General features: G+C 44.1%; 1 protein-coding gene and 1 pseudogene across 8 annotated transcripts; one reads left to right on the forward strand and one right to left on the reverse strand.

Annotated features, from left to right (window-relative positions):
- The first annotated feature begins 88 nt into the window (after positions 1-88).
- Positions 89-21,903, forward strand: LOC139050913 (gamma-soluble NSF attachment protein-like). 8 transcript variants are annotated; one of them, XR_011509147.1, is made up of 14 exons: positions 89-334; positions 449-516; positions 626-710; positions 840-857; positions 3,172-3,312; positions 6,244-6,310; positions 16,076-16,146; positions 16,298-16,456; positions 16,552-16,672; positions 16,751-16,964; positions 19,799-19,929; positions 20,755-20,940; positions 21,190-21,251; positions 21,323-21,903. XR_011509147.1 is itself a non-coding variant. In XM_070527768.1 (10 exons), exons 1-10 carry the CDS (start codon positions 168-170, stop codon positions 16,958-16,960), a joined length of 1,107 nt encoding a protein of 368 aa, XP_070383869.1. In that variant the 5' UTR covers positions 89-167; the 3' UTR covers positions 16,961-17,688. The 8 variants fall into 8 exon arrangements, 1 of the variants encoding a protein (XP_070383869.1); XR_011509148.1 differs by having other exon boundaries at positions 20,755-21,472; positions 21,553-21,903; XR_011509146.1 differs by having other exon boundaries at positions 20,755-21,472; positions 21,600-21,903.
- Positions 17,827-20,237, reverse strand: LOC139050924 (heat shock 70 kDa protein-like; annotated as a pseudogene).
- Positions 21,904-22,539: the final 636 nt, after the last annotated feature.

A 22,539-nucleotide genomic window follows, 5' to 3' on the forward strand; every position in this document is an offset into this window, starting at 1 on the left:
AAAATATATTGACTGGGGCAACAATTAAGGTATAATTTTATGCGGCATTTTGATCATTTTGATATGGCGCAACAGCGGCTTGTGACAGCACCGTTACTTTGTGTCATGCGGCTTCTGTTGCTGCAGCCGATGGGCCGACGGCTGGTTAGGAGTTGGTTCTTTATTCTATGTGGTTAGTTTCAATTCGTGTTGATGTAGTTGTTGGCCGTATTAATCGTTTGCTCGTGTCCAGCACCTATTTATCATTATTCATTATAATGGGTACACCGGTAAATTCTTCGTCCAGTCGCAAGGTTGCTGAGGCTACGGAGGCTCTGCGACAAGCTGAGAAATGGTAATGGTGTAATGCTATGTGTGATCATTGTAAATGTCGCTACGAAATCAGTTTCGCAGTCCGCAGAAGTCACTAGTGTATGGTGCCCTGTTTTAACATCCTATATTTCTTCAGTTTAAAAACAGGCCTGCTGAAGTGGAAGCCAGATTTCGATAACGCCGCAAACGAGTTCAGCCGAGCAGGTAATGTATTATGTTCAGAGTGTTCTGTGCAATACCTGCATAGCGCACACGCGTTGTGTGCTTTGCTCGCTGATGTTACATTTCTCTATCTTTGTCGCACTGCGACTAGCAACTTGCTTTAAAGCGGCGAAGTCTCTGGACCAATGCAAAGACGCCCATCTCCGCGCAGCTGACTGCTACCTCAAGAATGGATCGTATCCTTTGAATCTTGTTGCTAGCCGTTGTATTGAACTAGTTGACTGTTGTTGCTAGTTGCTACATTGAACTAGTTAACCAGCATATGCTGAATGAGCCCCGTGATATCCTTAACTTTGTTCCTTCAGATTCTTCGCTAGCGGCAAGTAAGTGGATCGTTTTGAACATTCTGCCTGTTGTGCAATGATGTTGTAACTTCGGCTTACAACACCGCTGCTGGTTATCTATAAGGCACACTGGGTAATATGCTGTGTACTCGGCATTTAGTACCACGCTTGTCAGCTGGATGGATGGCGGCTATACCCTTTGTAACGGGCGGCGGCTGGCGCCACCTAGCCTTTTGCTCCCCCTCCTAATTATTTTTCCTTTCTTTATATCCTCTTTTCCTTAAACTAGTTTTCACTCCGCTCCTCCCCCCAAATTAACTATCTAAAAAAGTAGAGGAAACATTATCTCCCCGCTTTATTGTATTATCTCTCCCTTGACTTCCTCCACCAATCCTCTAGCCTCCCCTTCATTACTGCCGCTCTTTTCTCATCTATTTGCCCTCGTTCCCCGGGAAAACCCCATGCCCCTTCCATATCTGCTACTGTTCCCTCTGCCAGAGTCGGGCGAAGGTCTTTGCATCTCAGCACTATATGCTCAGTGGTCTCCATTTCGGCTCCGCAAGCTGTGCACCAAAGGTCCACGTTTTCAAATTTAGCCCTGTATGTTTTCGTTCTCAAAACCCCCGTCCTAGCTTCGAATAATAGTGAGCTGCCCCGCGAGTTATCAAATAAGAGCTCTCTCTTAATCTCCTGTTTTTGTGACCTATACATAGATAGCGCTGGCTTTCCGAGCATTCTTTCTTCCCACATTTTTCTTTCCGTCTCCTTCACCTCCTTTCCCACACTAGAACCACGTTGGACCCCCTCCCTCGGCTGTAGGTATCTATTCCTCAGCTTCCTTGTTCTGAGTGTCCACTTTGTGTTCAAACTTTTCATGTACAGATATTTGTACACTTTTCCTGCCCACCTTTTTTCCTCCAGTGCTGGGAGTCTCTGTTAATATTTTAGCTTACTTATTGCCTCTCTACCTTCGAATGACGTCCATCCCATGTCCCCCTGCACTCCCTCATTAGGGGTGTTCCCGTGTGCTCCTAAGGCCAACCTGCCTACACTTCTCTGTGTCGTTTCCATGCATGCCTGAACTTCCGATTTCAAGCACAGTACTGAATTTCCGAATGTGAGGCCAGGTACCATAACCCCTTTCCATACGCCCCTAACCACCTCGTACCTATTATAGTTCCATAGTGCCTTGTGTGTCATTACAGCTGAGTTCCTTTTCACTTTTTCAATCATAATTTTTTCCTGTTCTTCCAAGTACTTCTTGCCCTCGTTTAGCCATATGCCCAAATACTTGTATTTTTCAACATGATCAATCTTAGTGCTTTGTATTTCCAATGGTTCCCCCATTTCTTCATTGTATACTATTATCCCAGTCTTCTCTCTACTGAATTGCAGTCCCAATTTTTCTCTCTCCTCTCCACATATGCTCATTAGTTCCTGTAGCCCTACTCTGGTGTCAGCAAGCAGTACAATATCATCTGCATACATCAGTCCTGCTAGTACTTGAGCTACCTTCTGCCCTTCCAGCATATAGCTTATGTCAGTTCCTATTGTGCTCTGTTCTAGTCTCTTTTCCATTTGGCTCATGTAAATCATAAAAAGCAGAGGCGACTATGGACAGCCCTGCCTGAGACCTCTTCTTATTTTAGCTGGCTTTGTAGTTTCCCCTTCCCATGTTATCTCTACCTCATTATCTGTATAAACTTGTTGTAGGAACTCAATCATCTTTCTATCTAGACCATATTCCCTCAACTGGCTCCATAACTTTTCTTGGTTTACATTATCATAGGCTCCTCTAATGTCTAAAAAAGCTATCCGTAGTGGTTTCTGCCTGGCTGTCGCTATCTCTATGCACTGTGTTATAACAAATAAATTATCATCTAGCCTTCTGTTCCTTCTAAATCCATTCTGCAGTTCTCCCAAGATCTCTTCACGTTCTGCCCATTCCTCCATTCTCCTTTTCACCATCTGCATTGCTACTTTTTCACCATCAGCATTGCGCATTGCTTTCAATGTTACTGACATAGAGGCCCGGGGGCATGCACTAAGTGCACGTGCTATAGCCAAATATTTAGCACCATAGAATTGAATAATGAAACTTTTGCAAGCATATGGGAATATCTGTTGCCACTAATCGTGCCGCCTTCAGTACCAACGTTTATAGATACCTTTTTATAGGTACAAAAAAGTATGTATAAACGTTCAATATCGGACTGATAAAGGATTTGTACTTGTTTAGAAATGTAGTCTCAGTGCAGTCAACAATCAGTATGTTAATCAATAAGAACAATTTACAAAAATAATTAAAAAGTTTGTTTTAATTACGTGAATAACTTGGTACTTTGTATTTCAGGCAGTTAGAACAAGCAGCATTGGTCAGCAGGGATATGGGTAACCTGCAGGCTGCAGCTGAACTCATCGATAGAGCATCTCGTTTGTTTATTGACTCAAGAAGCCCTGACACAGCTGCATTAGTTTTGGAGCGAGGGGCAAAGTGAGTTTTGTGACTGAATTCTTATAGTCAAATTATGTACTTGGCCATTTTCTCAGACATTTCATTTTATAATGTTTGCATTGCTTTTGAAGTTTAATGCACATATGTTTAGAGGGGTTTTGAGAGGTGTGATGATGAATGCTAAGTTGAATGGTTTGCAGTCTGTGGAAGTTGCCTTGTGAGTATTGTCATGTGGATTTGTTGGTCAAGAGTTTTTACTCTGTAATACAGGTAGATAACCTTGTCCTAAATTCACATGAGACATCTAGGTCAAATGGCTTGAAGCTCCTTTAGGATGTGCAAGTTCATTCTGTTCTCACCTGGAGTAGACAAGTAAGCTCCATCGGTGTCAGATGGGCATTTTGGATTGCATTCAAGTCTGATTGCAACTGAATGTCTACATTGTGGTTGGCTTCTTTGCAGAAGTGAGCCAATCATGATCGCAAAATACTATCCCGTTTGAGCTAGGTCATGATTGAAGGTACGCCATGTAACTGGGGTATTAGAAGGGTGAAGGCTAGGACAATGGAATTTCTCAAAAGAATGTTGCAGGCAGGGCGTCGAAAAAAAAAAAAAAATACTGCTTCGCTTCGGGTTCACTGTGCTCCAATTTCTTTCCAGTTCAGAGACATAAAGCTTTATAATAATTTGCAACACTGAATGGGTTTGTGAGCCAGTGCAACAAAGTAAACATTATCCTGTCCTATGGTGAAATGCTGCAGCGTGCTATCGACTTGTCCGCGTGGTGCATGCACAGGCTTTGTCAAGAGGTGGAAGAAATGGGCTTTCTGGCACATCAGAAGCAAAAATGAATGTTTTTTACAGGAATATCACTGCCGTTTAATGTTGTACAGCTACAGCAGCCATACACAAAGTGATGGTCATCTTAGGCAGTGTTGTAGCAAAAGTGTGCGGCATGTGGTGCGATGCCTCGATGCGTCTCCCTCTTTCTCGCGTTTCTATTTATTTTCACCCATACTGAGTACGGGGAAAACAGAAATTTATAGGGGTGTTCGAGTAGCAAATCTTTCTGGTGGAACGAAATACAAGTACATGAGAAAAATGACCATCCAATATCAAATGTTTCCAATTTCTAAAAAGGGAAACGAAAAATTTTGCTGCGCCTGTTCGGCAACAAAAGGTGCATTTACATTATTTTATACATATACACTGTGATACAGTATGCTCACATCTGGTGCACGATGACACTGAAAGTAATTAAACTACTAACAGCACAAGAGACAGGACATAAGAAGGACACGAGTGCCTGTGTTCTTGTAGGGTGGGCTTGGCATCCATGCCTTCACAGCAGCATAGTTAGTCACTGTTATTATTATTATTATTATTATTATTATTATTATTATTTTGCTTCGAGTAATTATTGCAGAACTGGTGGGCAGTGAACTGTGACAAAGCATGGATTCACATTACATAGATTGCATTACATAGTTTACAACTCCAAAGTTCTAGTCTGTAAAAAAGAAAGAAGCCAGCAAATGATATTTCACTTTGTTTTCTGCTTGTTTATTTAAACCAAAGCAGATAAGGACATTGATGCATCTCAACCATGAACGAGGATAGTTTTTGCCAAACACCCGCAATGGTATTTCCTATGCAATTGCATGTGGTGAAGCTGTTGCACTGACTAAATGCACGCAAAAAAGTCGAAATCATGCATATTGTGCCCTGAGAATTATTTGTAGAAATCAAAAGGCATTGTGCTCTGCTTAGTTGCCAAACATGCGTTGAACCAGAGCGCGCAACAAAAGCACATCTCCTGTGCTGCTTACAGCCATTCTTACTAAGCATTGAGAAGGTGACGGCATTCGTTAGTGGGCGCAGTATTATTATTATTACAAGAAGCTGTGTGCGTGAATAGTTGCTCTTTCCATTTTCTCTTCTCGAAGACATCGTTTTTGCACTCCATGTGTCCTGACATGTGCGTTTTACAATGCATCCAGTAATAGTAGCGAGCTGACCTAACGGCCGAACTGGGAGCTTCAACAGAAACGGGGATTCTGTGGTGACCTTGAAACAACGTTTCAGCAGCAGAACACAACAAGCATGGCTGATTTCATAAGTGCAAGCATCTCTGCCGAATTGGCTGTATAGTTACCAGCACGTACCAATCGTCTATCCCCATTCTTGTACATAACTCAACTCGTGAGTCGGAATGATGTTCTTGTGAGTCTTGAGTTGGAACAGTGGCATGCCTCATAATCAAATCAGGGTTTTGGCACTGAAGAGACAGAATTGATTCAGTTATGTTCTTGTGGAGTGTGCCTGCTGAAAAGTAATCATTTCAAATAGGTAATTGCTGATGTATTGAGCACCCATTTGCTCCCTATATGCTTGAACCATTTCCTGTTGAACTGGTAACCGTTATTATTTTTGGTTAGGTTCAGTTCAGGTTCAGGCATGCTCCAAAAATATCGGTTCTGGTTCAGTTCCGGCTAGAATTCCAGTTATGGTATGGTTTTCAATTCGGGTGCGGTTCAACACCCTTGTTGCAGGTGAAGCAAATCACAGAATCCTCTCCTAATATACTTGCTATAACCTGCACTAAACCTGGCAAGACCTCCAGTGTGAAAATTAAAGACACATTTATAATTCAAGGCATGCTAAAAGCATGGATCATGCTTATGCCACATTTCAATGGACTATGAGCAGGACGAGAAAAAGGTAAAAGTTGGAGCCAACGTTTCAACAAGTGGACTTGTCTTTTTGAGGGTGTATTGAAAAAGACAAGTCCACTTGTTGAAATGTTGGCTCCCGCTTTTACGTTGTTCTCGTTTTGCTCATCATCTTGAATTTTCATCTCCTGCCTTCCGCATGTTTTCCCTCCTGGATTTCAGTGGGCTGTAGCATGAAAGTATATTTTTGTGTGTGGATTGTATGTACCTTTTTAATTTGTGTGCATTTTTATTTCAGAATTCTTGAAGGCAAGTTTCCTGAAGTGGCTGTGGAATTCTTCAACAGAGCAGCTGAAATAGTTTCAGTAAGGCGATACCTTATTATGTCTTATTTGTATGGTGGGTCATTGATTAAAATTTAAAAACAGATTAATCAGAACCTTTTAATAGATTAACTGGATTGTTGTCTTATGTACATGAGGTAAAAATAAAAATGAGCAATTTGTGTAGATAAACTTTGAAAAACAAACCGTGCTATTTGAATTGGCAGTTGCCCTTAATTTTATGTCAACAACACTTTGTGCGAGTGGACATTCAAGCATGTAAAATCCACTGAGATCCAGCTGCAGAAGCAATGAAGCTTGTTAATATTCCTTGGCCGTAAAGAGTTCCTAAGGTTATTTAAGTCATGCAGCTGCACTGAAAGAGCGCTTGCAAGGTGTGGTGTAGATGGGAGCCCTGTGCTAGTCACCCCTGCAAAAGATCCAAATAATCAGTGACTTTTGACTTTAAAAGGTATAATAGCAGCTGACTTCGTGCTGTTTCCCACTGAAAATTATCACTTCCTCTGTTTCTTCGGGGCACATTGGATTTGCTTGCACAATAATGCACTGGCTAGCCTCGAAAGCCATTCCTAAACGCGCTCCTTGTGGTCTTTGTTGAAGCATGCTAGGCTCATTGATCAAGAGAAGAGGCCACCTCATAATCTTTATAATGTTGCCATGCTACAAGTTTCTTGTCACTGGAATCCACCACCCCGCAGGGGTGTCTGCATCAGCAGGCGTTTGGTGTGTTGCGACACCACGTACCCGAGTACACGAGGGTTGGACCCTCCCGCGTGTTGCGGTGCGCGGCTTAGCCGTGTCTGGGGAAAGGGGGATCCTGGGGGTTAAGCTGATGCTGGGTGTTTGTACCTTTAAGGCCCCCCGGCGGAGGCAACACACCCCTTTGGCCTCTGCTTCACATAGACGGCACCCCCGGACTGACCCACCCGGGGGAAATCAGCAGTCGCCTTTTCCTGTCCTCCTCTCCAATCTTCGTCTTTCTCTCTCGCCTTTTTTCATCTTTCCTGTCTTCTCATCACTTCTCCTTACTTCTGTATTCCTGGCGGCAAGGGTTAACCTGGTGTAACTATCCAACCTTGGGTATTTTATATTAGGTTATAGTGGCGATGCATGGCTGGCGTCTGCAGGCTTCCAATCTTGTAGCGTCCCCTTGTTGGGCTCCGTGGTGGGTGGCCACCATCGCCGCCGAATTTTCCAAATACTTATGGCTGAAGCTTTTCCCCTATTACCTGATCGCTCCCTGAAGAGGGGGCGCACCGATGAACAGTTCAACTTTTTCATGCAACTGAAAGTGTCCTTTCCTAAATGCCACGTTGTCCACAGTCGGCACGAAACTAAGACAGTCCGAATGATATCACCATTTCTTGTAGCTAAATCTATCACTGAAGCAATAGGCCCAGGTTATAAAGTTACGAAGATGGGAAGTGGCGATCTTCTACTGGAAGTTCGCAACAAGCCACAATATGACAAACTATCAAAACTTGTAGCGTTTTGGGACATTCCCGTTTCTGTAGGACCACACAGGTCGATGAACACAGTGCGCGGTGGCATCTCAGAAGATGACCTTATCGAACTTGCCGAAAGTGAATTACTAGAAGGATGGGAAGAACAGAACGTCGTCAAGGTACAAAGGATAAAAATAAGATGAGACGACAAAGAAATACCAACCAGGCACATAATCATCACTTTTGGAACTAGCAACTTACCAGATTCAATAGAAACAGGCTACTGCAAACTGCGGGTAAGGCCATACATTCCTAACCCACGCCAATGCTTCAAGTGTCAGTGGTTCGGGCACGGTTCGCAAAGTTGCCGAGGGTGCACTACTTGTGCAAAATGTGCATCAAACGAGCACTCGTCCGACACTTGCACTTCCGCCACACGTTGCGCTAACTGTGAAGGGGATCACCCCGCATACTCTCGTTCTTGCCCATCATGGAAAAAAGAAAAACAAATAATCGAAATCAAAGTCAAACTTAACCTTTCCTTCCAAGAGGCGCACAAGCGCTTCTCGTTGAACCAATCTAGTTCGTACACTGATGTGGCGCGCCAGGGGGCAGCGCTACATCATTCGGCGGCCGCCCAAGTCACACGGAGTGTGACGGCGGTCACGCCATTAGCCCCCCCTGGCCGGAACAGCCAGCGCTGTTCCAGCCCCCGCACAGGAGGAACAGCAGACCCTCGGGCCTGTTGAACCCAGGGCCACTGCTCGTGCAGATCGGCCCACCACTCCTGCAAAAATCCCCGCTCCGCGGGCAGTATCCACCGCCTCAGACGAGGTGATGGATACGAGCACAAATCTGGTGTCTCAGACACCCAAGGAACGGTGCAGCTCCCTCGAGCGTGCCGGGAAGAAAGAGAGAGCTCGCATCAAGGGGCCTGGAAAGGCTTCGTGAGCTAAGCTATATTTCTTAGACACACAGCACAAAACACATACATTATGGATACACAGATAATACAATGGAATGTGAGGGGTTTACTCCACAACCTAGACGACATTAAGGAACTCTTAAATAAGTACAATCCAAAGGTGCTGTGTGTCTAGGAAACACATCTTAATCCTTCACGCACGAACTTTCTCCGGCTGTATACCGTTTATCGAAAAGACCGCAACGACGCCCTTGCCTCGTCTGGCGGTGTGGCAATTATTGTAGATAAGGGTGTTGCTTGTCGGCAACTACAGCTTAAAACACCCCTAGAGGCAGTTGCAGTCCATGCGGTACTGTTTAATAAGCTGATTACAATTACCTCTGTATATATCCCCCCGAACTACCAACTTTCAAAAACAGAATTTGACACCTTTATCTATGAACTGCCCGAATCTTACATTGTCATTGGAGATTTTAATGCACACAACACCCTTTGGGGAAGCCGTCGTTGTGATGCCAGAGGACACTTAGTGGAAAACTTCCTCCTCTCTACAGATGCTTGCTTGCTAAATGGAAAAGATCCTACATTTTACAGTGTCGCAAACAAAACATTTTCATCTATCGATTTGAGCATTGCATCGAGTTCACTCTTGCCGCATCTGGAGTGGAACGTGATTGAGAATCCGTACGGGAGTGACCATTTCCCCATTGTCATAAAACTAACAAAAGGTGATGAGTGCTCTCCACATGTCTCCCGGTGGAAAGTCGATTGTGCCGATTGGACACGATACAGGGAGCTGACACATTTGACTTGGAGTGACATCTGTAATCTATCTATCGAAGATGCAGTGACATATTTAACGGCGTTCACAGTTGATGCGGCATCAGTATGTATCCCCGTAACAAATGGATCGTCCTGTAAGCGACGTGTTCCATGGTGGAACGATAACTGCAAGAAAGCGCGTAGAAATCAAAATAAAGCTTGGAACAACCTTCGAGACTCTCCAACTACGGAGAATTTGATCATTTTCAAGAAAATAAAGTCTGAGGGTAGAACGCGGCGCCGTGCCGAAAGGGAGAGCTGGCAAAGATATATTTCTAGCATCAACTCTTATACTGACGAACGAAAAGCCTGGAACAGAGTGAATAAAATCAAAGGTCTGCAAACTCATCCTCTACCATTAGTAAACACGCAAGGAAATACCCTTCAGGACCAAGCTGACTCTCTTGGGGCACATTTTGAAAACATTTCTAGCCCATTGCATTACTCCGATGCATTCCTTAGATACCAGAAACAAGCCGAGAGACTGCCTCTGGACCTAAAAGGAAAGAGCGATGAATCGTACAACCGTCCCTTCAATATGGCTGAATTTCAGGCTGCACTACATAGTTGTAATAAATCAGCTCCTGGAACCGATCGAATAATTTACGAGATGATTCAACACCTGCATCCCGAAGCACACAATACGCTCCTCTCCCTTTTTAACGCCATATTCTCTGCCAGCTACATCCCGTCAGCCTGGAAGCAAGCAGTCATAATCCCTATTCTGAAAGAGGGCAAGGACCCGTCTTTGGCCAGCAGCTATAGGCCTATAGCCCTAACAAGCTGCCTATGTAAGTTTTTTGAGAAAATAACTAACCATCGCTTGGTGCATTTTCTTGAAAGTAGCAAGATACTAGATCCCTTGCAGTGTGGCTTCAGGGAACATAGATCCACAACAGATCAACTTGTCCGTATTGAGACAAATATCCGGGATGCCTTTGTGCACAAACAGTTTTTCTTATCGGTATTTTTAGACATGGAGAAAGCATACGATACTACTTGGTGTTTCGGAATTCTTCGTGATCTAGCTGGAATGGGCATCCGAGGCAACTTGCTAAAAGTGATTCAAAGTTATCTGTACAACCGCACATTTCATGTTCGTATTGGTAATGTCCTGTCTCGTCTATTTACTCAGGAAACAGGTGTGCCACAAGGTGGAGTGCTGAGCTGTACTTTATTCCTTGTAAAAATGAATTCGCTCCATACTATCATACCACATACAATGTTTTATTCCGTATATGTGGATCATATCCAAATAGGTTACTAGTCATGTAATCTTCGTGTCTGCGAGCGACAAGTGCAGCTTGGCCTGAATAAGTTGTCTAAGTGGGCAGACGAGAACGGCTTTAAACTAAACCCTGGAAAAAGTACATGCATTCTTTTCTCCAATAAGAGAGGGGTAATACCGGAGCCCGTTATTGATCTTAATGGAGAACGGCTATCTGTTAGTCATGAACATAAATTTCTAGGCCTCATTTTAGACTCCAAACTAACTTTTATCCCACACTTAAAATATCTGAAAATGAAATGCTTGAGGACAATGAATCTACTGAAGCTCTTGTCCCGCACATCTTGGGGAAGTGACAGAAGATGCCTTTTGAGTTTGTACAAAAGCCTAATACGGTCACGCCTTGACTATGGAGCCATTGTGTATAACTCTGCGACGCCTAGTGCTTTGAAGATGCTCGATTCCGTCCACCACTTGGGTATCCGTCTTGCTGCTGGTGCGTTCAGGACTAGCCCCGTAGAAAGCCTGTATGCTGAATCTAACGAATGGTCCCTACATCTTCAAAGAACATATTTAAGTCTCTCATACGCCCTCTAAGTGAAATCAGATTTCCATCATCCATGCCATTCAGTTATTTACGACCTGTCTACGGCTAGGCTTTTCCGTAACCGCCCAGGCACTAGACCTCCTCTGTCCCTTCGGTTGGAAGCATTGTCCGAAGAAATAGGTACACCGGTTTTAGAGAATGTCATAATGACAACTACGCGGCTTCTACCGCCGTGGGAGTGGCAGTCTATCGAATGTGACGTCTCGTTTGCAGAAATATCAAAACGAGCAAGCACCTGAGGCACACATACGGTCACATTTTCTTGAGCTTCAGGAGAAATATTCTTGTGCTGAATTCTACACAGATGCATCTAAGTCTTCTTCTGGTGTTCCTTACGCAGCACTAGGACCAGCATTCTTAATATCCGGTACATTGAACCCACATACATGTATCTTTACAGCGGACGCATGTGCAATACTCTCTGCAGTGAAGCACATCAGGCAAACGAATCTTACTAGGGCTATAGTATTCACAGACTCATTGAGTGTAGTGCGAGCCCTTATGAATGTACGTAAACATAAAAACACTGTCTTTAATGAACTATATACATTGCTGTGCTCAGCTTATAGTGCTAAACGAATGATCATTCTATGCTGGGTACCCGGCCACTGTGGCATAAAGGTCAACGAAGCTGCTGAGGAGAAAGCTGCTTCAGTAGCTTTTAGTGACACGAACATAAACATTCCCATCCCAGCCACCGATCTTAAAGCATACCTGCCTCACAAGCTCAAAATACATTGGCAGCAACAGTGGAATGCTGAGATATCAAATAAACTGCACTTGATAAAACCCAAATTAGGATATTGGGTATCGGAGAGAACATCACGAAGTGCTCCTTTGCCGATTAAGAATAGGACACACTTACGGCACTCACTCTTACCTCTTGACTGGGGGGTATCATCCCACTTGTAGTAAGTGCGGCCAAAATCTCACAGTCCAGCACGTTCTTATTCAATGCCCTGCAATAGAAGCACAGAGGAAAAAGTATTTCATTTCCGCATATCGCGAAAATATTCCTCTTCACCTGAAATTTTTTCTCAGCAATGAACCGCTTTTTAATCCGAAACTAGTTTTAGAGTTTTTAGCTGAAACAGACACTCTCGAAATCATTTGGCCAGGAAATTTTTAGCTCGCGTATAACAGCCCTGTACTCAAAGGCTTTCTGGAAGCTAAAGTGTCAATGTTATGTTTTTATTGCATCATGCTTTTAACGAAACCCCCTTACCATAGCCCACAGCACTACTTAGTCAGAGTCATTATTTTAGCAACTATATATTTTACGCCATCCACAGCGACCGATTTTAGGCCTTTTTACAGCCATGTCACATATACCATAAGAAATTCATTGTTTAATTCATTGCCTGCATCATTCACAATGCACCGTTAACATTACCTTTGTCATGGTGCTCTTTGGCCATACCGGGCCCTTGCACCATAAAACACCACCCATCATCACTGGAATCCACCAGAATCACATTCAAGCAGCAGATAAATGTCAGATCACAGTCATTGCTTGTCATTTATTGACTTCTCAAGGTCCTCGACTTTTGCATGGCTGTGTTGGCAACTGATCGAGTCATATATGCTTTTCTTCCCCAAGGAGCTCTGTCACATCAAGCAGAGATTTCAAGCTATCTCACAGTGTTTCCAACATGTTGCACTTCGCACCAATGATGCTTGGAGGCTTGCTGCTGTTCTAGTCTTCCATGATACAGTGCAAAGGCTTCCTAATTTCAAGCTCGCTGCTTATCATTATGTATGTGCTGTTCCATCATGTGGCAACATAATGTTGGAGCTTCTCTCTAGGTGCACCTAGTTCTGCTACATGCTTTGAAAGGACTGACTGGTAGTTCAAGCTGCACTTAAAATGATGTGCAGTTCCGACAGATAGCTAACACTTAAATAATTTCGGGTGCCTTGGGAGTGTACAGTTGCAGCATGTGTGCCGCACACTTCAGGCTGTGGAAGTTACCTTATTCAACCCCATGGCAGATGTTGCATGTGTTATCTTTGCAGACGGCCACCACATTTACATCAAGTTACCAAAAATCTCACAGGCTTATTGATAAGCTGTGTGCCATTTGGGCACATTTCTCACCTGTAATGTTGTCAGTCAAAGCACCCAGTTGTTTATATAATGCACAACGACATCAAGGTAACAATAGTTGGCAATTGAAGTCCAGAAGTCAGCTGTTAAGCTGATGGAACCGTCAGCCAAAAGTTCCCCTTGGAGGCTGCATTTTTGTGTCAGACAGGGTGTCCAGCCTAGCATTCACTGCTGGATGTGATGTTGGTTAGTATGAAGGTGTGTCCAAGGCTATCTGGAGGACTTTTGCTTGTCAGGCGTCTTTAATAGTAGCCAGAGGCTGACTAGCAAAAAATTCACCGGCGATTACGATACACCCCAATGTGAACTTTGAGCACTAATTTTTCAATATATTGGCTGGTGCAGACAATCTGTCTCGTGTGGCACATTGCACACAGAGTGAAGTGTGGCGCAACTACCTTGCTAATCGTGCGATCGCAAGAAGCAGCACGTGGGTGATGCGTGTGCGTGATTCACAGCAGCTGCCACATACGGACCTCCCAGACGACGAACGCTATTCTGGTGCCATCTCGTAGCCATCGTTGCTGAAGTGCGCATCTTGCGCGGCACTACACTTCTCATGCTTTTGTCATACCCTTCTCCGCTTTCCTCCTTGCACTCTCTTTGCTCTTGCTGCTATTTTCATTCCTTGCTGGGTAGTACGTTCACTCTTTCATTCGCTGCATTTGTTTGCTTGGTTATGCCGACGCTTGATGCAAAAGTGGATGCCTCAGAGCTGCACTCTAAAACAATCCAGGAAGTAAGAGTTTGCACTAGGCTTTCTTCTATCTGTCCCTGAACTGGGTGCCTGGCATAAGTGATCATAGTTGCCTGTTCTTTCTCGGGACTCTAGCTGCATTGGCAAACCTGGGCACTCCACTTACTTGCAGTAGTTAAGCGTGGTGATTAGGGGTGTGCGAATATTCAAAACTTTCTAATAACAAATCGAATAGTGTCCTTTTTGATTCGGTCTTTGAATCGAATAGTCCTTATTTGTAAATGTAAATACCTTTTCAATACCTCTCAAGTACTTCAATATGCCCATTGTGCCCATATAAACATAAAATAGGAGTAAGATTACAGTAAGCTTTCACCCACATGGTCATAGTATAGACATAAAACCTGAGAACTTTCATAGTGAAGCAGGCTATGTCACTTAGGTAGCCGTACTTTACTGGCTGTACAGCGATTGTTTGCACTCTCTGAAGAGCCCTGTGCATGGAAAGAAACTGCTTGTTTGCTCCTAATGTTCCATTTATGCTTTTAACAAATGCTTCATAACGTACTATGTAATGACAGAAACTTGCTAACATTAAGAATACTGGGATGTGAACGTAGTTTTATATTAATTGTGATAATGGCTATTCATTATTCAAAAAGTATTTGATTCAATTCACTTCTGGAACTATTCGATCCGTATTCGATTTGGTCTCAAAACTCCCTATTTGCACACCCCTAGTGGTGATTCTGCAACTGTAAGAAAATGCCTTTTTGCATATAATGCTGTAAACATCCCTAGGATTACTAACTTCATCCCTGGAGTTTACTGTGACTGGCGAAAGGTGCGCACAGCATTGATCCACATGGCTTCTCCATCGCTCTTTCGTTCCCGCTCTCGCTTTCCTTAGCAATGGTGGTGGCAACTGTGAAACCACTAACCCCTCACAGATAGCTCAGAGATTGCGAGAGTAGTAGTAGTAGTTCTTGTCTTCGTCCCAGTTTATGTATCAACAGCATCACCACGTTCCGACGTTGCAAAATTGGCAAGTGCAAGAGCCGTTCCAGGCGTGCAGGGCTCCAGTAAAATTTCCAGCAAGAATGCCCTTCATACTCCTACACTCCACCATACTTGCACCTTGCTGGACACTGAGTGAAATACTAGCAGAACAGGAAGACAAACATATCAATGCCTAGGAAGAAGTTCAGGTAGTCCTACAGTCTGGGACAAGCGTTGCACATGCTTCATTCTTTCGTACTAGCTTTCTGCAGTCTTCTTGTGAAGTGTGGACAGCTGGGCTAGTTGGTTGTCAATAGCATTATGAAACATCGTTCCAGTGCACAAAAAAACAAGGTTGAGCAGAGAGGGCAACAACGCCAGGCGTTCGTGTTGTCCCTCTCTGCTCATCCTTGATTTTTTTTGTGCACTGAAACAATGTTTCATAATGCTATTCTTGTGAAGGGTTTGTGAGGTATTAAAAATGCAGTTTGGACTAGTTGATTAACGCTGAAATTCGGGGCATTCACCTGTCCATTTGTGCAGCAGGCACTTGGGCACCTCCATTCCAGAAAAACACTTTGAAAGGTGCTGTGCATTCCATCATCGTCAAATCATAGGACACAAAAGCCTTCTTAGCATGTCATTGGTCCTTTGTTCAGTGCCCGTGCACTAGCAGTTGTAGCAGAGACGGAATTTTATCTCCACTGGCTCGGAAGTGCAGCATACATTGTAGCTCAATCTCTCATTCCCTTCCTTGATGTTGAGCAACTGAAGTGTGGATGCCGGTGCTGGTTCTGCCTGAGCCTGATTTTGCTCATGTGACCTGAATCGATTAATGACAATTAAAAAATAAAGAACAGTTGAAGCATTATTAAATTAATAGGGACGCTAATCTATCAATTGGCCATCCCTAATCATTTACATTGAACTTATGCTAGCATTTTCTTTTTTCTTAGGTTGAAGATCGCCCGAGGCAATCAGCTGAATTCTGTGGCCATGCAGTTCGCCTTCTGCTCAAGCTCTCTAGGTGAGGCACTGTCTTATGCCTCTCTTGAGTTTGTGCCCACAAAATATTGCACAGTCATTGGGCTAATGCCTGATGCACTGCCTAGCCTGTAATCTTACGAGAACTTTGTGTGCCCAGTGTTCCACATATTTTGGATCTTTGTCTTGGCTAGGTGGGACGAGGCAGCGGAAGCCGTATCTCGGCAAAAGCAGCTGCTGACAGAAGCGCAGGATGAACGAGCTGTTGGGCGCCTGGTGGTGGCACTGGTGCTTGTGCACTTGGCAAGAGATGACTTTGTAGCAGCCAGCAAGGCCGTTGACCATGATGGAGGGTGAGCAGGAGCAACCTCTCTATTGTTTCCACCTAAGTGCAACAGCAGAAACTTGTGTTGCCACTCAAGTTGCCACTCAAAAATTGTGTGTGCAGGTTTCTTGAAGCACAAGAACAGGACACCCTGTCATGCTTACTGAAAGGATACGATGAAGGGGACCCAGATATGGTTACTCATGCTCTCAACGCACCCTTCCTCCGGCACATGGATACAGAGGTGAGCAGGACACTGATAGGGATATGTGCCTGAGAAAGCCCGTGGCATGTTGTACACAATGCTGCATGCTCATTTCAGTATGCGAAGTTGGCCAGAATGCTTGGGCAGCAGGTAGCAGAGTCTGCCAAGAAGACAGCCCCAGAGCCTAAGCTCAGTGCTGAGGCAAGAGACGATGCCAAGGATGCAGACAGTGGAACAGTTGATAAACCAGATCAGGACCACCTTGAAGTTCCTGATTCAACAACTGCTGGAGAGTCTGATGATGAATATGCTGGTGGTCTTCTGTGAGAATGTGGGTGGCCATTGTTTTTCTTGTAATTCATCTTAATGCAATCATTCCTATCTTTATCGTCACCTTCGCTCAATATTGGTTGCTGCATTCCCTGTCAGGAACCCATACATCTAAACTGTTGAATGTCATGTAGCTGTGGGATGACATTTTCTGCCCTGAATCAGTGTTCAGCCTGCTGCTTTTATTAATACTACACTGATGGTTTAAAACAGAGCTAAAAAATTGCAATTTGCTGGAGGGCCTATATAGTGCCATTATTTGCAGCCAGTAATTAGAAGCTCATTGCGACATGGTGCTTGATGTAGTCATCTTGGCTTGGGAGGAGTGTTACTGCACGTGATATGTATCATAGTGGCTTTCTAGGTCTACGCTTTAATGTGATGGATGTATGCATGTTGGCTGTTCTGATTCAGAAGTACTCATACATGCTTTGTAAGTGTGTGTTTAGATCAATTTTCTTGATTATTGAGGCACGCTTTTTATTTCTGTTGGATAAGATCATTGTTTTTACTAATGAGACATGAAAATTTTAGTATATCTTTTTACAGTGCTGAGCATCAGTACTTTATTTAAATCTGTTTACATTATTCAGTATACGTTATAAAAACATGGTCCTAAACATAATGGCATCATTGTCTAGCTGCTGGATTGTTATTCTGCAGAGCATGTGTACTTTATAGGATGTACTTTAATTTTGGCAGAATAAGATTTGTTGATCCATGCATTGTGTTGTGTGTTCATCAAATCTGTAATTAGTGATAGAGGCGCTTCTGGACACGGCATTGCTTGTCATTGATCGGAATAAATGAAGCATGCCTATGTCATAGACTTCGTCATTATCAGATAGCAGCTGTAGGCACTGAAATGCAATGGAAATTTGTTGACACTTGCACAATCAAATTTATATTTGCAACTGGTTTGAGATTTTTTAGCTCTTTATTACCGTGCAAAGTGCAACCATAATACCATTAATTATTAATGTTCCAGTTTATGGCATGGAACTTGTGTTTCTCTTCCTGTTTTCCATGTTCGCAATATGACAGCAGTCATAAGGAAACAGATGTCTGGCGGCGAGAGCAGTGATACCTCAACGTGCAGTTCTGCAGTTTACAAATGTGCCAATAACAACAGTATTGAGCCGTTCTTACACTTCAATTACAGTTTAGTTACCTGATAGTTAGCACTTTAAATTTGCCCTCAATTTACTCCAAGTTCTCTCAGAAGCTGGCTACTCAGATTTTTTCTGAGTGAAAGCTGGCTATGAAATCACCACCATGACTGAAGAGTGGCATTCGTCTGCCACTTTTGCTGTCCACGTGTTTGCTACCTGCAACACCGCATGTGACAGTGTAATTGCGTCAGTCATTTTCACAAATGTTTTTCCTAGTGGCAGTACCTGTTTCATAATGGCTGCAAAGAACTTAAGGTGATCTCATCTTCTGGTATTTACATTCTTAACTAGAATGTAAATCAATCCTCTGATGTGCATTGTTTTATTGTTAATTTTTAGTTCTGCAGTTGTTACATGAAGTTGAGTAAAGTAGAATGAAAGGTAGCATGACCATCATGAAAGACTGAACAGACCATCTTTTCTTGTCAGATGCTATGGCATATTCTCGGTGAATAACATTCGGCAATATAACTTTCATGAGGGTTTGCGTGACTCGGCACTGGATGCATCAGCATCTACAGATGGTGGCGTTCCTCGCACAGTGCCAGAAACGCTGTTGCTTGTAGACACCATGTCCGGTGCTAAGGCACGCAGAATCTCGCAAAAGTAATTGTATCTCGAAGTGATCGACAAATGCTTCTGTACATTACCAACTGACCCATCATCTCCACCAGCTTATTCTTATGCTAAAGACTGATGCCAGGTAAGACTTATCAGCACTGCGTTTTCCACAGTACTCAGAAGTTTTAACTGTAACATCAATGCATTTCACCACAGAATAAGAACTGAATATGGCAGATCAGTTCTGCGGGAATTTGCAGAGCGACAGTCATGGAAAGGCACTGGTTCCAGGTTCAGTCCTTCGACCGAGGTGAAATTTTCTTCAACCATAAAGCTTTTCTTCTAAGAAACGGGTCTGTGTTTTCTTTGTAGCTTTGTGCTACTCAGGTGAGTGACATTTTTCCCTTTCATGAAACTTCCTCCACCTTGCAGATTTCTGCAGAAATGATTTGCCATATTCATTGTCCCTGTGCTTCAAATTGCAGATTAATTCAGCCTCGCTTTGCAGTCTGCTAGCTTCCTGGTTAGCTGATATGGTAGAGCGACTCTCTTGAAAGGCGCTAGTGCCTGGTTTGATTCCTGCATCAGGTTGAATTTTTCTTCAACTGTGGCAAGCTTTCTGAGAAAAGTGTGCGAGTTTACTTTGTAGCTTTTTGCTACACTCATATGGATCATAATTTTTCCTGTTCAAGAATTTAAGGATGTATTTCTCAACAGTGGTGCTAAGCAATGGATTTCTGCTAAATGGATATGAGTTTATTACTGCTCATATCCAATTCTACAGTTGGGACATGTACCCTGGAGTGAATAATTTCGTGAAGTTTTGTTCAGGCAACGTAACAGAGGGTCACATTGGAGGATGTTAATGCACGGCCAACTTGATGTTGTGTTTATCACTAGCCTATCATCAACGAACCCACAGCAGCTGCACTAGCCTATGGGCTTTATCAAGGCCATAGGCTAGAGCAGCTGCTGTGGGTTCGTTGATGATACACAATACATTGAGATCAGTGATATCGCCAGCATCTTTTGTGGCCTGCCTCTGAGAATCATTGAAGTAAGTGGGCACTGTGATGACGACGTCGCTCACCTTCTTTCCCAGGTACGCCTCGGTCGTCTCTTTCATTTTGGTCAAAACCATGGCGCTGATTTCCTCCGGATTGAAGCGCTTGCACTCACCCTTGAATTCAACGCTGATCTTCGGCTTGTCTCTGTCGTCCTCCACCTTGAAAGGCCAGTGCTGGATATCATATTGAATCGTGGGGTCATCGTAGCAGCACCCAATCAGCCTCTTTGCATTGAACACCGTGTTTTTGAAATTCGTGGCCGCCTGCGCCTTGGCAGCATCGGAGCAGCTGATTGGCAGCATCGCCAATCAGCCACTCTGTGTCAGTGTAGGCAGCGTAGCTCGGCGTTGTTTGATTGCCCTGATCATTGCTGATTATCTCGACATGACCATGTGCAAAAACACCCACGCAGGAGTACGTGGTGCCCAGGTCGACCCCGATGGCTGGGATGTCCGAGTGCATGCGGCTAGGCATGATGAATGCATTGTGCAAGTTGCTTTCTGTGAAGAACTGTTGCTCTCGTAAATCAAGTCGCAAGTCTGAGGGGAATTTTCTCTGCGTGCAATTTATATACTATTCTGCGCTTTTCTCCGAGCACGCAATCTCTATCAGAGCAATGTGTGTTGATGTCGTCACGCCAGTCGCTTTGCGATTGGTCAGCAACACGTGAAAGCTTCGAGAAAGCTCTCGCGTCATCTGCTGCTGTTTGCAAAAAGAGGAAAAGCAGTTATTTGCGATTTTGTACATAATGAATGAGTTATATGACTGCTCAGTAGCAGCCTATCAGAAAGTTCTTAGCTGTTCAATGTGTAAAACTTAGAGCACCTAGTATTTAATGAGACGAATGATACGTGAGATGAAAAACTGGTGCGCATGACAGGAGCCTATGTTGTGAGGCAAATAATAAACACTCTTGAATACTGCTAGTTGTCATGAGGTTTGGTCATTAAATCCGCCAAAAATATGCTTTAATGACATGGTTTATTTTCAGCCTGTTCTGTCAGAAGCAGTTCAAAGCTACCTAGCTTCCTAGCTCGTCAAAGCGTTGGTGGGCCCAACCAGCCCCAACATTGGTGGGCACATTAAGAACACGAGAGAACATCCGAGAGCCTATGCGATTGTCCAGACTTGGGAGACAGGCAGTAATACCGTAAGCGAAGCGGTGATGACAAGTGACGTAAGTATCCTCCTGTCTGCCTATCTTGAAATTGCGCATTCTTTTAGTTGCGACACCAGCACACATATAAATAGTGGCGGCGTCTGCTCAACTGCAGATTAAGGTCCCAGTGGTGACGTTTGATCGAGTTGTGTTCTCATAGCGGGCGTTGCTTCAGCAAGTGCTAGTTTTCAAACTACCAAATTTCTACGAAGTTGCTGCTATAAAGTGCTGCATCATGATGCGCCTGGTGCTCTACCCGCTCTTCAGCTACTAGGAAGACCTGTTCTCTCAAGGCCCTGGACCAGCTAAACGGCTCGACGTTGGCGGTGGTGAGTCAGACAAACAAAAAAGCGAAGCAGACAGTGACAGATCACATTTCGAGCTTCCGATGTCTCCGTAGTGCTGTGCACTCTGGCAGCCCTCGGAAGCGTCTGCTGAGCATGGGTGAGGAAGACACACGAAGCCGTTCACCGGACGATTCGTGAGCTGCAACATTCGGGACTACAATTCCTAGGAAATTTGCGTCAAGGCGGTCGATGATTGCGTCGAGGTGAGTGCGAAGCCCAAAGAAGCGATCGAGGATGGTTCCAGCTTTGAAGTGCGAGCTCACCCGGCATTTCACCCTCCCAGAAGGAGGAGTGAAAGCCTGCACTCATCTGCGCTCTGTCAAAGCGCAGGTGAGCGCCCATCAAAGCACCCAAGCTGGAGACTCCGAGCAAGAGGCCGTGGATGATTCCAATCATAGTCGATTCGTTGAAGCCGATGACGGTGGCCAAACAACCTAACAAGGAGGCAGAAAAGCCAAAAGGTGCCACCGAAGTAGTGCCGGTGTCGTGAGAAGAACATTCCTGCTATTTGTATTGATGTTATCCTTGGTTGATGTCTTTCAGTTCGCAAAGTGCGTCCACATCCTGCAACTTCAGCGTTGCTTTATTGCAAGTAAAATAAACGGGTATATGTTATCCCAAAGTGAACCATAAATGGCAGTCGTGTCTTATTCCTGCCTGACCTGTAATTGTTGCTCATGGACAGTCCTTTACATCGCAGTTGTGTGGATTATGCCATTCAGTTACATCTCTTGTAGGTAAGAAAAGAAAGAAAATTCACCGAGGATTATGACATCCCTAATGCGAAATTTGAGCGCACCTCTATGCATGTTTTCATTTCCATATATGGTATCAGTGGTGTCATCGGTGAACAGACATGTGCTACTCTGGCGCCATCTCGTAGCCATCGTTGCCGCAGAGCCTGTCTTGCGCAGCACTACACTTCTCGCGCTTCTGCCATACCCTCCTCTTTCGCTTTCCTCCCTCTCTCTGTGCTCACCCGCTGTGCTCCGCGTTCGCTCTTTCATCCTTCGCTCTGCTTGTTCACCGAAGATGCCGACACTTGCCGCAGAAACGGGCGCCTAAGAGCTGTGCTCTAAAATATTGTTTGTGAGTGAGTGAGTGAGCTCCGTTTATTTTGCCCAGTTATGGTCAAGCGCCTAAAGCAAAGCAGTATGGCATGCTTTGACAATAGGAATGGCATAGACAATCAGTGTTATAAACTAAGCTCGTGGGCAGATCAAATGGCTTATTTGAAATTGTAGAAAACAGAAGGTAAGAGAAGGATAGT

Source organism: Dermacentor albipictus, chromosome 1, assembly GCF_038994185.2.
Source record: "Dermacentor albipictus isolate Rhodes 1998 colony chromosome 1, USDA_Dalb.pri_finalv2, whole genome shotgun sequence".
NCBI lineage: Eukaryota > Metazoa > Arthropoda > Arachnida > Ixodida > Ixodidae > Dermacentor > Dermacentor albipictus.

What these genes read in the sequence shown, in the direction of transcription:
- LOC139050913 (XM_070527768.1), top strand. Translation starts at nt 168, where the DNA reads ATGTGGTTAGTTTCAATTCGTGTTGATGTAGTTGTTGGCCGTATTAAT. An exon ending in CTGCGACAAGCTGAGAAATG is followed by an intron (nt 335 to 448) that starts GTAATGGTGTAA and finishes ATATTTCTTCAG; the next exon opens with TTTAAAAACAGGCCTGCTGA. An exon ending in TCCGGCACATGGATACAGAG is followed by an intron (nt 16,673 to 16,750) that starts GTGAGCAGGACA and finishes TGCTCATTTCAG; the next exon opens with TATGCGAAGTTGGCCAGAAT.